Consider the following 14,086-nt stretch of genomic DNA (forward strand, 5'->3'; position numbering starts at 1 on the left):
GTCTTCAGTTTATTTAGTTACAGGATATGTATCGTATAGGGTGGTTGAAAAACACGAATTAACGTAAACAGGATCATTGGAAGACCTGTTCCAGGTAAGGTAAGTCGTTCTCTTTTATTTTTCCTGCGACTACCCTGTACCACCGCTGGCGTTGCTCTAAAATAAAAAAAAAATGTACAGGGAAACACATAACACTGGCTCATTTGTTAACACGACTGAAACACTTTACAACATATTTATTAAGAAATTTTATAATCAAATACTAGTAAACGAAATACAATTCCCATTTGTAAAATGCGATTTTTGTATGAATTTTACACAATTCATTTTTGAAAATATTTTATCTAGAAAACAAAGTGGACTGTTAACGAATACACTGAACACTCTGTGTGTATGTATCGGGCACCGAAACTTATGGAATAAATTCGGACCCATAAAATATTCATTTTAAATAAAACAACGCACATTAAAAATATTTTAACTAAAATTTCCCTTTTTTTAATACCAGCGCCGTTTGAGAAAACGAATTTATTTCATACGTATCGGAAGCACGTACAATGTATATAAAGATCCTAAAGTCATGCAGATCAAATAGTTTTATTTGTATAAAATTATACAGGATAACTGAAATGAACCACAAAACAATTTTTAACGATTTATCTGCACAAACTGTGCAGATATAACTGACGTGTTGGTGAGAAATCGTTTGGATCGGACGGATTTCCGTGCGATCCAAACGATTTATCTACTCACAACTAATTTTGCTGACATCGTTTGGTGCGCACAGTTATTTATGCTGTGGAAATGACCTAAATTGTAGCGATTTATCTGCAAATTGTTTCGTTTACACGGATATTTATACCATAAGAACGAAATAAATAGCGACTTTAAATCGCTGTGATTTATCTGCACATGTCAAACTGTGCAGATTTAATTGACGTGTGGTTGAAAAATCGTTTGGTTTATTCAAATATTTATGCCGCGAGAATGGAATAATTCGTAAAAACTTTTAACTACACAGTTACATCGTTACGATTTAACTGTGCAGATTTAAAACTGACGTGTGGTTGAGAACTCGTTTAGTTAATTCAAATATTTAGCGACTTTTAACTACTGCACAGTTAAATTGTTACGATTTATCTGCACATATTAAACTGTGCCTATTTATCTGTCATGGTTTGTCGTATTAATGAAATAAATCGTAACGACTTTGAAGTGCACAGTTAAATAGTTATGCTCTACAGGTGTCACTGACGTGGGGAAGAGGAATCGCTTGGTTCGCATAAGTATTTATGTCGTACAAACCGCTTCAATATTTAATGCGCAGTTAAATCGCGACGATCTAACTGTGCAGATATAACTAACGTGGGGATGAGAAATTGTTTGGTTAATTCAAATATTTAAGCCGCGAGAATGGAATAAGTCGTAGCAACTTTTAACTACTGCACAGTTATATCGTTACGGGTTATCTGCACATATTAAACTGTGCCTATTTATCTGTCATGGTTTGCTAAGATGTTTGCCGTGTCTATGAAATAAATCGTAACGACTTTTACCTGCACAGTTAAATCGTTATGCTCTACAGGTGTCACCGACGTGGGGAAAAGAAGTCGTTTGATTCGCATAAGTATTTTGCAGCTAAATCGCGACGATTTAACTGTGCAGATTTAACTGACGTGTGGATGAGAAATCGTTTGGTTAATCGAAATATTTAAGCCGCGAGAATAGAATAATTCGTAGCAACTGCACAGTTAAATCGTTACGGTTTATCTGTCCACATCAAACTGTGTAGAATTCCGCTGAATGTGGAATAAATTGTGGCTATTCGTAAGCGCACAGTTAAATATCTACGACTTATCTGCGTGCAGATTTATCTGGCTTGTGGAGGGGAAGTCGTTTGGGTCGTGCAATTCAAATTATTTTCAATGTTTAAAATGTCTGGCGGGGTTCAGTTCACTTATTCGGTATGAATTAACATTTTTTAACTGTACAGGGTCATTAATAGGTAATTGATAAACGGTTATTATTTCGTTAAATCGCATATGTAGTGAAAGGCGATTAATGTTGATATGTGTGACTTTTCGGTAAATATTTTGCACTTTTACCGACAGCTCTCTATTTATCAGTACAGTATTAAGCAGTGCCACAATAAAAGTTCAATTAAATTTTTTTCTTGACGATTTCGAACACATCGCACGCCACTGTTCCTGTGCGATAATAGAGGTTTAAAAGGCTAAGATTCGCAAAATTTGACAAACGGTTTGTTTGCTTTTAAGAAAATTGAGAATGTATTTTAGGTAGACAAATTAGTTTGTTTTACATGTAATACGGAACCAAAAAGGTCGACGCACCTTTTCGGGAACATCTTGGCATTATCCTAACAAAATATATTCTCAATTTATAGGGCAGGTTGCTACTTGAACCTAAAACTTTTCCATCGATGGATGATAAAGTTCTTAAGAAGATTAGAGGGCCTATACAACTTTATTTTAAAACAATGATCTCACGGCATCAACGACATCGGCAAATATATCACTTAAAAGAGTGGAAGTTTATAAAAATAAAATGGATGGAGTATCGGAGCTGAGTAAAGGGCCGTATAATATGATCTTTCAGCTTTTGTTTAATAGGAAATTTAGGGTCTAATCCCTCTTGCTGAAAGGTGAAAACCGGTTTAGTTGGGGGAGGGGCTAGATATTCTAATTATTTTAATCCAACTATAAATTTCGGGACATTGTCGCAGACTACGGGCCGATAAGATAACTTTGTGGGAATGGTTTATTATACAGGATATTGCAGAAGAGGCCTCTGTCAAATCGGATATAAAAGTTTCGATTTTAACCATCACGATATTTAAACTACGCATTATTATTGAGTATGTTATTACTAGGGCTGTCAGGACTGGGCCGCGAGACATAGGCGTACGCATCATGTCAAGCGTAATAAAATAAATTACGTAGAAAATAAACGGTAAATTAGTGCAATTTATAACAATGTAGGCAACAGTATGATAACGTGACGTGAACGTGAAAAGCATTCTTAGGCAGCGGCTCTCTCTGACAGCGCTAGTTATTACGTACGCTATACAGGGTGTCGAATAGTAAATAAGACTGTTTTTGAAAATTTAAAATTATTTGGCAAAAATTGTTGCTTTTGTCGAGTGGAGAAAATGTTGGCACTTATTTCTGGGACACCCTGTAAATGAGTCTTTATTTATTTTGTATTTATTAGCAGTGCAATATTTTCATTTTGAGATCGCTTCGGAACATCGTCGATTTTTTTTGCAAAAAAAAACGTTTCAGAAAAAAATAAACATGAAATGATGATTAATTAAATTTCATAAAAATTGTGCGTCCAAGCATGAAAAGAATTTTTAATAAGTTTTCCGAGAGGTATCCTATTTTTAAAACTTGGGAGTTTGGCCCTTTTGTCTTTATATATTATATTATTACAGCACTTTTAAATTGAAAAAAGAGATTTCTAAGAGATTTAAATTTATCCCTTCGGGAAAAGTTTAAGAATGATTTCTGCAAGTTGCCGACGCTGCGGTCAATTTTATGGGAAAAACTGCATCTGCCGTTTCGGGAGGAGGGGGTAAAATCGTCATCCATCGTAGCCCTTTGATATTGCATTGGAACACGGGGAAGTCGTACTAAGAGTTTTATATGCAGGACAATAATCCAGAGGCCGCTGAATAAACAGGGAGCTGTTTCTTTTGTTTAAAATGTATATACTAAAATAATTACTAGTGATTTTAGAAAGACAATAACATTTTTAAAGTTTACCAGGTACAAAAAATGCGCATATACGGGGTATTCTTTGAAGCTTAGCGGGACATTAATTTTTAACAATTTAGTACATATCTTTCATTTTTAGAGATTCCGGGCTAGTTTAAGTTTCACAAAATACCCCGTATACGTAACAATAATTCATGTGTGAATTTAAGGCAGATCAGAATTGTAATATCAATACTCGACGTTACTAAGGAACCATATTAAAATTATGCTTTAAGCCGTTACGATATCTTGAAAATATAATTGTTAAGATACTTAGAACTGAGTTGTATTTTACTGTAAAGTAATGAGATATCAACGTTTAAGTACCAACGCATATTAATATATTAAAAGAACAATAATTTTAATATAAAAACCTTTAATGTCTTCCGAATGAAGTAGAGGTGCAGCCAGTGGCGTACTTCGCCGAAGGCGAGGTGGGCGTATTTTACATATTAAAGTTGTAAGGTTTATGACTGGAATTAGCGGACTTTTAAAGCCTTCGCAGTAGTACGCCGCTGCTTGATTTTATTGAATTTGCTCGTTGTTTATTTAGTGTATATTCCGACATGTCCGCCGCTTGTTTGTCGTAAATTCCGTTGTTGTGTTACATTGTTGTTTGTAATGAAATTTATAATCAAAGAAATTGAACAATCATTCAACATTCATTTATTTAGTGTAGTTAAATTGTAAGCAGAACCACGCATTCTTCCCGTTTCAACGCAGCTGTTGATTTTTTTCACTTCGGCTTTTTAAATATGGAGATGTAACATACCGTGTGTTCAGTTTTCGGTGTTCGTGAAGGGGGGAGGATGCCGAGTCAAGTAATTAACAAACTGTTAAAGAAATTTGTTATGTAATTAATTGGTGTACATTATAAAAAGACATATATATCTATATCTTTACCTCACACAAGTAATTCTTGTACGTTAATGACAATAATATCATTCAATAAAGCATTTATATAAATAGCGGGCCGTCTTTCATTTCCTGGTGTACTAGAATTATTGTTAATTATTAAAAAAGTGGGTTATATTTTTTTTTTGGTGGCGCCCATGGCGGGCAACGAGCAGCAGCTGCTGCCGAATTATTATCACTTCCTATTTGAACAAAAGACTCGGTTAAATCAAGGCATGCCGTTAAAAAAATCAGGGGGCGGCGTTCGCGAGAAGTTTACTGGAATTGTAGCAGATCGATATCCGTTTGGGATAAAGGTATCTGCTTTTTTATTGACTTGACGTAGACGTTAAGAGGTTGCTCCATCTACGCGGAGCGAGTTGAACTAGGATTATACATAAATGACAAATCAATAAGGGTAAGGTGTTCTAGGTTCAGGATGGTACTCCTGGAAGGATTCTGCATTTGGCGAAGTACAGGACGCTGTCCAATAGACGGGAATACTAACACGGCAACTTGATAACATATTCTCTTGGTGGTAAGGCAGTAAACTTGAAGCGCCTATCGCCAAGAAAATACATTTTCTTTTGCTGTTGGCTACTGAAACTGACGAAGAAGCTTTCTGCACCCAGTAATATGCGTTTGTCAGAAATAACTCCGCTTTCGTTCCAGATAAGATGAAGGCTCTTATTTTAAACAGAATTCTGAAATAGGTTTTACAAATTTTTTTATTCGAAATTGTGCTCCTCGCGAGATCGGTTTTTTTGTTACATTTTTTTTGTAATTTTATAAAACGTAAATTATTTCTCCAACATTTTAAAACTTCTACTGGTAAAATTATATAGGTTTTTTTTTTTTAGGTTTTTGTCGATGTACTCCCAGGCTTGACCGAGTCCTTTTCCAGACCAATTTCAGTTAAACTTTAAACAAAATTTGTATCCAATAAAATTTTAAAAAAACTGACGTCATTTTTGAATCTCTCACTAAAATGGGGTTTTTGCTCGATTTTTTGCTCCATTTTTTGCCGATTTTTTGTTCGGGGCCCGAAACAAAGGGGATTTTTTGCTCCATTTTTTGTCGATATTAACAAAAAATGTGATGGACGGATTTTAGTTAAATTTTAAGCAAAATTCACCGAATTTTTTGTTAAATTTTTTGTCGATGTACTCCCCTCTCGGTCCAGGCTGGACCGAGAGGGGTATTTTTTTGGAGCAAAAAATTCCCCCTCCTTTTCCAGACCAATTTCCAGACCAAATTCAATTAAATTTTAAATCAATTATGTTTCCAATAAAATTTTAGGAAAAAACTGACGTCATTTTTGAACCCCTCACGAAAATGTGTTTTCTGCTCCATTTTTTGCCCCATTTTTTGTCGATTTTTAACAAAAAATGTGATGGACGGATTTTAGTTAAATTTGAAGCAAAATCCACCAAATTTTTTGTTACATTTTTTGTCGATGTATTCCCCTCTCGGTCCAGGCTGGACCGAGAGGGATATTTTTTTGGTGCAAAAAATTCCACAAAAAATTCCCCCTCCATTTCCAGACTAATTTCAATTAAATTTTAAGTAAGATATGTTTCCAATTAATAAAAAATTCATTTTCATAAACGACCTAATTTGAAAAACAAAATATAGAAGTTATAGTTATTGAATTATTTATTTTAATTTCATTACAAGAACATATGCGCTGCGCTTCCCGGTAGTTGTGATGATCTGAGCAACAACAAAAATATACTCCTAGCCCCAGGCGATTTTAATATAACGCCTGAGTACTAGGAACATACATCTTCGAATGTTGCTCCTACTACACGATTTCCTGCAGGAATCCCCCTGAAAAAAAAATCGTAACTATTATAGATTAAAATTAGTAGTCGTAGCTTGCTAGTACAGAACGTTTCTTAAAAGGGTCTATGTCTGTCCCTCTAAGTTTAGCTCAACGCAGACTCTAGAAATCGATTTATGAGGGTCGAATTAGTCTAGGTGAATTTTTTCAGAAGTTTCCTGAACAAAAAAAAATTTAGCCAATAATTTTCCAAGGCTATATATAGCCCATGAAAATATTAAAAAATTCTCAAAATATGAAAGTGTCCAAAACATGAACAAAAACATTTATACGCACGTATTCGGAACCGCTGAACACGCTGGTACCGTATTTTTCCTAAATTAAATGGTTTGGTAGGAAATCGCTAAAAATATTCACGAAGATTGAACGAGCAAAAAAATAAAATAAAAAACGTACACCTTTCTCCCGTCCCTCTAAGTTTAGCTCAACGCAGAGTCTAGAAATGGATTTAGGAGGGTCGAATTAGTCTTGGAGAATTTTTTCAAAAGTTTCCTGAACAAAAAAAATTTTAGCCAATAATTTTCCAAGGCTATATATAGCCCATGAAAATATTAAAAAATTCTCAAAATATGAGTGTCCAAAACATGAACAAAAACATTTATACGCACGTATTCGGAACCGCTGAACACGCTGGTACCGTATTTTTCCTAAATTAAATGGTTTGGTAGGAAATCGCTAAAAATATTCACGAAGATTGAACGAGCAAAAAAATAAAATAAAAAACGTACACCTTTCTCCCGTCCCTCTAAGTTTAGCTCAACGCAGAGTCTAGAAATGGATTTAGGAGGGTCGAATTAGTCTTGGAGAATTTTTTCAAAAGTTTCCTGAACAAAAAAAATTTTAGCCAATAATTTTCCAAGGCTATATATAGCCCATGAAAATATTAAAAAATTCTCAAAATATGAGTGTCCAAAACATGAACAAAAACATTTATACGCACGTATTCGGAACCGCTGAACACGCTGGTACCGTATTTTTCCTAAATTAAATGGTTTGGTAGCTCAACGCAGAGTCTAGAAATGGATTTAGGAGGGTCGAATTAGTCTTGGAGAATTTTTTCAGAAGTTTCCTGAACAAAAAAATTTCTAGCCAATAATTTTCCAAGGCCCACGAAAATATTCAAAAGGTTCAACACAGAGTCTGGAAGTACTTCATCAAAGGGGATACCGGATTCGGATTCAGCCACCCCAAAATCTTTTGGGAGTGCTGGTGTAGTCCACCACACACTGATTTTCATTTTCCCATGGGTCTCTGTTATTATGTAGTCGTATATCAATGCGAGGTATACCTGGTTAAAAATAAAGGTAATTGAAAACGGCACGACAAAACAATTAGATACAATAACGCCACCCGTATTTCATTCCCGGCGTAGTAATACCGGAAAAATCACGTGACTCGAAACAGTTCCATAAAACCGATATTGGAAGCTCTTCCCGCGCACGTTTTCGACATATCTCCCGCGGAACGATATTGGCTGGCTGTCGACGAGACCCCACCGCACACAAAAGGAGAACTCTTTCCGTGACGATCCCAGGGCGTCTGTACCTAATTCTGGTACGTAAGCGCTTTACTGTTCCTCTGTATCATGCAGTATTAATGTTGATGGCGGATGCCTCAAAGTTCGACAATAAAATATCCCCGGTAATAAACGAACGCCGTACCCATCAATCGGGATTTAGGAAGGTTAGCTCGGGCGTAACAATACAATATGCACTATAAATCATTAAGTTTCAACGCTGGGAAACGCCGCAGACTACTGGCCCGAGCCTTCTTGGTTCTCCCAACTTTTACCTCGTAAATAGCACCAACAGGAAAAATTTAAGTCAGTAGTTAATTTATAGGGGAATATATCGTCCGCGAGCATTGTAACATACAGGGCGCCACTGAATGTGAAATTTTATTTTGGCGCGGAAAAAAATTAGAAAAACCTTTCCATTTTCGTAATCACATCAGAAGAGGAAAAATCGTATTGACTTTGCCATCTCAAACAACCGTTTGTATCTCCCAGAGGCCTAATTACGGTCTCGGGGTGGTACACTCCCCCCTGTTATTTGTCTCAAATACACCTGGAAACGCGTCCCCGTACGGGCTGAAGGGCAATTAGGAAATCATCAATATTATTTGCAACTTAAGGTGTCCCTAAGGTTAAATAAAGCCATTAAGGTGCCGTGAATTCGAATTGTCCCGATTCCTTAAAGTCACGGAGGCAACGGAACTGAGTGAAAAATAAATTAAGCTGAAGTAACAGCGAGTAAATATTTAAAAGCTTAATTTTTCTCAAATTACAATTTATGTCTATGTAGAATTGTATTCTTTTGTCGTTTTCGGAAAATGAATACTGCGAAGTAACAGAAAAATGGACATTTAACATAAGTTAAAGGAAATATATTTTTACCGATGTTTTGAAAATAAATTCTCAGAATTACCACACATTTTCAACATTTCTCTTTACGGATCTCTATATTAGTGTGCGTATCTGTTGTCACAAATTAAAACATTTTTTAATGAATCGGCTCGTAGCCATATGTAATTTAATGGGAATAATTTTTTACCCAGTTTCCATTTATAAGTTATACAGGGTGATTCACAAATGGTGACAAAAATGAACCCTCGTATTCTTTGGTGAATTTTAAGGGGAATCCTTCCTATAAAGTTTTTATCCAAGACGCTTCGTTAAAAAGATACAGGGTGTTGAACTTTAAAAAATATTTTTAATTTTTTTAAATAATTTAAAAACTAGTGAGTGAAATAATTTGAAATTGGGAACATGTATTTATGTAAACATTGTCCACATTTTCCTAAAATTTACATGCTCCAATAGTTTTGTAGGTCTTTTGAAGACGAACAAAAAAGTACTTACTGTTTTTTCGTGGAAATGAACGGAAAAAACTTATAAGCGAAAAGCGTGAATTTACGTAAAAATTATACAATTAACCACCCTGTAAACAATCTTCCCCCCATTTTTATGACTGTGGAAACTAATATGTAGCATCTATAGTGATAAATTCAGCTTGCCGAAACAAAAATTCGCGAAATGGTCATTTCCCAGCTGTTTTTCCTGGCTTAGTAAATTTTGTCCAAATACTGCGAAAATGGTATATTTGGACAAAATTTAGGAAAAAATCAGTTCTGACCCATATTTGGGCCAGTTTTCACCCAAATAGTGAGTTTTCTGAGAAATATCCAAGTCATGCGTAAATTTTACTAATGGCATCGTATTCAGCGCCTCAAAATACTTCAATAATATATATTTGGACAAAAAGGAAAAAATTAGTTTTGAGGCCAGTTTTCACCCAACTAGTTTATTTTTTGAGAAATGTTGAGGTCATAGGTAAATTTTACCAATGGCAATCTGTTTAGCGCCTCAAAATACTACGAAAATAATACATTTGGACAAAATTTAGGAAAAAAATCGTTTGACCCAAATTTGGGCCAGTTTTCACCCAAATAGTGAATATTCTGAGAAATATCGAGGTCATGGGTAAATTTTACTAATAACAGCGTGTTCAGAGCCTCAAAATACTAAGAATATGATAAATTTGGACAAAATTTAGGAAAGAATCTGGTTTGACCCATATTTGGACCAGTTTTCACCCAAAATTTCACTTTTAAAGGAAATTTGTCGTGAAGTCAAGAATTTTTACTACAGTATTCCCTTCGGAAATTATGTGTGGCTCTCCTGGACTTGGACTTTTTTTTGTGAATGGTTTTTTGCGCGAAACAGTGCAGCGACTGCGAAAGATTTGATTTGTGTTTCTTTATAACTAATTTTTAATTAAAAAAAATTGCCGCGACGCGATATAGTTCCTGCGGACCTCGCAGTGAGTCAAATTTAGATGGAAATTGAAGTATTTTAAGAAACTAGTTTCTTGCGAGAGCGTAACGTAGTATTGTTTTAATTAAATCTTAAACGAAACAGATACAGCAATATGGATTTCATAAAATCCCGAACGGCTTCGGTGGAAATCACCTTAACCAAGTTTGCTGCACAACTCGTGCCTGCAGCACTGCTTTTATTTCTTATTATTTTGTAATTATTCAAGTTTCCATTGTCAAAAGGAAAACAATAAATCCAGCAGATTTATTAAAAGCAAAATTCCCCATCTTGGAAATTAATTATATAGGCAGGCATGCCACTTCATTCTGGTTATCTCGCTGTGAGATTTTTAATCATTCTGTGCTGAAAGAGCTGAAAAATGGGCCGCCGCTTCAAGCACACCGAAACGAATAATGCACGGGTTCTTAAATTTCCCGATTTTTAATCATTCGGGAACGCATCACGGAAACGCAATATACACGGAAACGCAATATATACAGAACGTTTAGGAAATAAAACTGAAACCGTAATTAAATATACTTTACAGACTATACCAGTACCGGTTTGTGTATAGTAGCAGTTAACACCTTTGAAATCCCGAAATAACTTAAAATATGTTCAAGTAAAAAAAGTAGTCCATACTGAAGATAATGACTAATAAGAACATGGCGGGATTATCTATATTTTTTTTTCAAAGGGGCCGTGAAAACGCTTTTAAGGAAAGTAAAATATACTTACTGCTTTCTTTTATCTTTCATAAAAAATGTATCGGTCGAGACAGAACCAATTTACAAAAACCTTATAAAGGGAAACCCCCTAAAAAATACAGTAATAATGTAATAGACATATAAGCGCCGCTGTCCTATCTCCTTTGTGCGCTATGCTTCCTCGTACAGGGCTGGTGTTTCCTTAATATCCCTTCGACTAAGTGGGCGTCAAACGAAATAGTTTCTGGCCCGTTCGAGCGTGCAGTTAATTTTTTGCGCCATTTGTGTATGTTTGTATAGCGTTAAATACAACCGACTTCCGTTTTCCTTTTTAATTAAACTCGATGCTTTACGCCCGATGTTCAAAATTAAGGACGATAATCCCCTTAATACGTTTTCACCACTTTTACCGTTTACGAAAAATTTTTATTAGATTCATCTAAAATACACGTGGACCATAACGAACACTTGCAAGGCTGATGTAACAAATAAATAATAAACCGCAGTAATAAGATAGGCCAGTCAAATTGTCGAAAATACCTCGTTTTTTGTCAAAATGTAGTTCAGTACACAAACACACATCGAAATTATGAAAAATTCAAAATGGCGTCCAAAATTCGCAAAAAAAAACAGATTTTTTTTATTTGACGTTAATTTCTATACAGGGCTATCCAAAAGTCCCGGAACGGCAGAAAAACTTTCGAAGGATGCATTTTTGGAAAAAATGTTTCAGACAAAGGTGTAAGGATTTTTTCCTGGCTATCTGAAGGCGACCTTGGATTTGACCTTGACTTTGACCTTCAAGGTCATTTGAAGGTCTAGTTAAGTTTTTTTAAATGGGAACCCCTATTTTTTATTGCGGATTTGGAAAGAGCAGGAAATTTCACGTCCAAAATTGGTCTTGACCATGACAATGCTCTTCAACGTCAAATATGGGTCGAGTTCCAAAAGTCCCGGTACAGCAGAAAAATTTTCGAAGAATGCATTTTGGGAAAAAATGTTTGAGACAAAGGTGTAAGGATTTTTTCCTGGCCATCTGACGGTGACCTTGCATTTGACCTTGACTTTGACCTTCAAGGTCATTTGAAGGTCAAGTTAAGTTTTTTAAATGGGAACCCCTATTTTTTATAGCGGATTTGGAAAGAGCTGGAAATTTTACGTTTAACTATGACCTTGACCAATTCGTTGACCTTGACCTTACGGTCAAATGTAGGTCGAGTTTCAAAAGTCCCGGTACGGCAATACTCCCGACCAATTAAAATGCATTCTTCGAAAGTTGTTCTGCCTTACCGGGACTTTTGGATAGCCCTGTATATTGTTTTAACAATACAGGGTGTTAGAAGTTTGACGCTCCTGTATTATACAACTTCTTTGTTTATTTATGATGCTGAACTAATGGCAGTCAAATTTCTTACACCCTGTATAATACAAAAATAAGAAAATGTATTATTATTATTATTATNGGATTTTTTCGAAAACTTCTCAATTTAAAAAATAATGAATTTATTCGTTACTTTTCGAAAGCACTGTATTATGGAAGACTTGGGAAATCAAAACTTGAAAAATGTATTCTAGAAAATAATACTTACTTATTCTTCCTAATGCCATGCTCATTACACCTAATAAGAAAAATGTTCTATTACTCCAACCAATTTTATCCGCAATGAATGGAATGAAAAATCTAATTACTATATCAGTTATTCCAAGTAAAGACATAAATGTAGCTGTTTCGTATTTTTCAAACCCAAATTCCTCGAGTATGATTGGGGTGAGAATAGAAAAATTTAGTTCTGCAAAATTAGCAACTGTGATTCCTAACATAAGATTCACGTAAGTGAAATCTTTGAATAACTCAAAATCAAAAAATATGGATATCTTTTTGAGCAAACTTAGATTTTCAAGTTGTTGTGCTTCTTCATCTTGAGGTGGTTCGTTATCTTTCTCTTTGTATGCTTCTAATTTTTTTGCTGCACTCTTTAATACTTCCTTTTCATTAGGATAATTTTTAGATATCTGTGATTGAACTGCTTTTTTATCGTCTTTTGATGCGTCATTTCCTAAATCTTCGACTTCCTCTCTAATAACTGGTTTACTTTGAGACATTTTTCTTTCTCTTTTTCTATATTCTCTGCCGTGATCAGCTAAATTATTGTAAGAAGGTCTTTTAGAGACACCTATCGAATTTTGTCCTGAAGTTTGTTTTATACCCTTATTCGAATGTAAAGAAAGCCTCGAACCAATTTGAGATCTGCTTTGCGAATACCAACCATCATTTGCTTTTATCATCATAGGAGTTCCGGGATCTGTTATTTCATAACCCGCTTGAAATGGATCATCTTCATTTCTAAGATATTGACTTGAAAAAATACTATGACTGCTTTTTCTTGACAGTTTTCCAGATTCCAATGTTTTGTTCTGATGGGGTTGTGGAAATTTTTCTAATAAATGAGATGCTTCTGGTCCGTCAGTCTGAAATTGTAATTATATTATCAAATATCTGCTTATTCAGTTTATTTATATAACTTCCTAATTTTAATCGTGGTATTTTTACATGAGCAAACAGTTGCGATAAAAAAATTATTAGGTTAGGTTAGGTTCAGTAGCTTTTATCGTTTATTTATACTTTAATCAAATTTATTATTTCAAACTATCAGCCCACGAGAAAATATATTAACTGCACTTAATGGGAGAAGTTTAATTCTCTTCTATTTGGGAAAAGCTTGCAACGCGTTGACTGTCACAAAACATAGTGAATGAACAATTTCTGCCTAACGGTAACGAGACCATACGAAATAAAAACTGCTAAATGGGAGAAAAAGTGTAAAACTATTTACTGTTGTAGAGACGCAACTTTAAATAGAATTAAGATTTAAAGATGCGTTAGAGCAGTAGTCTTGCTTACACACTAGTTGCACATACATTATCGTCGGCTTGCCGATGATCAGGACGTTGACCATCAGCGCCTTTATGAAAAATGAATTCACATTTTGACGTTTTAATAATACAATAGAAAAATAAGAAAATGTATTATTATCTCTAATATAATATG

At 34.8% G+C, this 14,086-nt stretch overlaps 1 protein-coding gene across 1 annotated transcript; it reads right to left on the reverse strand.

The window, feature by feature from the left end:
- Positions 1-73: 73 nt before the first annotated feature.
- On the reverse strand, positions 74-13,512 carry LOC108906750 (the record flags this gene model as incomplete). Its single annotated transcript, XM_018710104.2, has 2 exons — positions 74-156; positions 12,627-13,512. Coding segments are annotated over 2 exons (969 nt in total), but the record flags the coding sequence as incomplete, so codon positions are not given.
- Positions 13,513-14,086: the final 574 nt, after the last annotated feature.

Source organism: Anoplophora glabripennis, unplaced genomic scaffold (genome assembly GCF_000390285.2).
Source record: "Anoplophora glabripennis isolate ALB-LARVAE unplaced genomic scaffold, Agla_2.0 scaffold5, whole genome shotgun sequence".
In the NCBI taxonomy this organism is placed as follows: Eukaryota; Metazoa; Arthropoda; class Insecta; order Coleoptera; family Cerambycidae; genus Anoplophora; species Anoplophora glabripennis.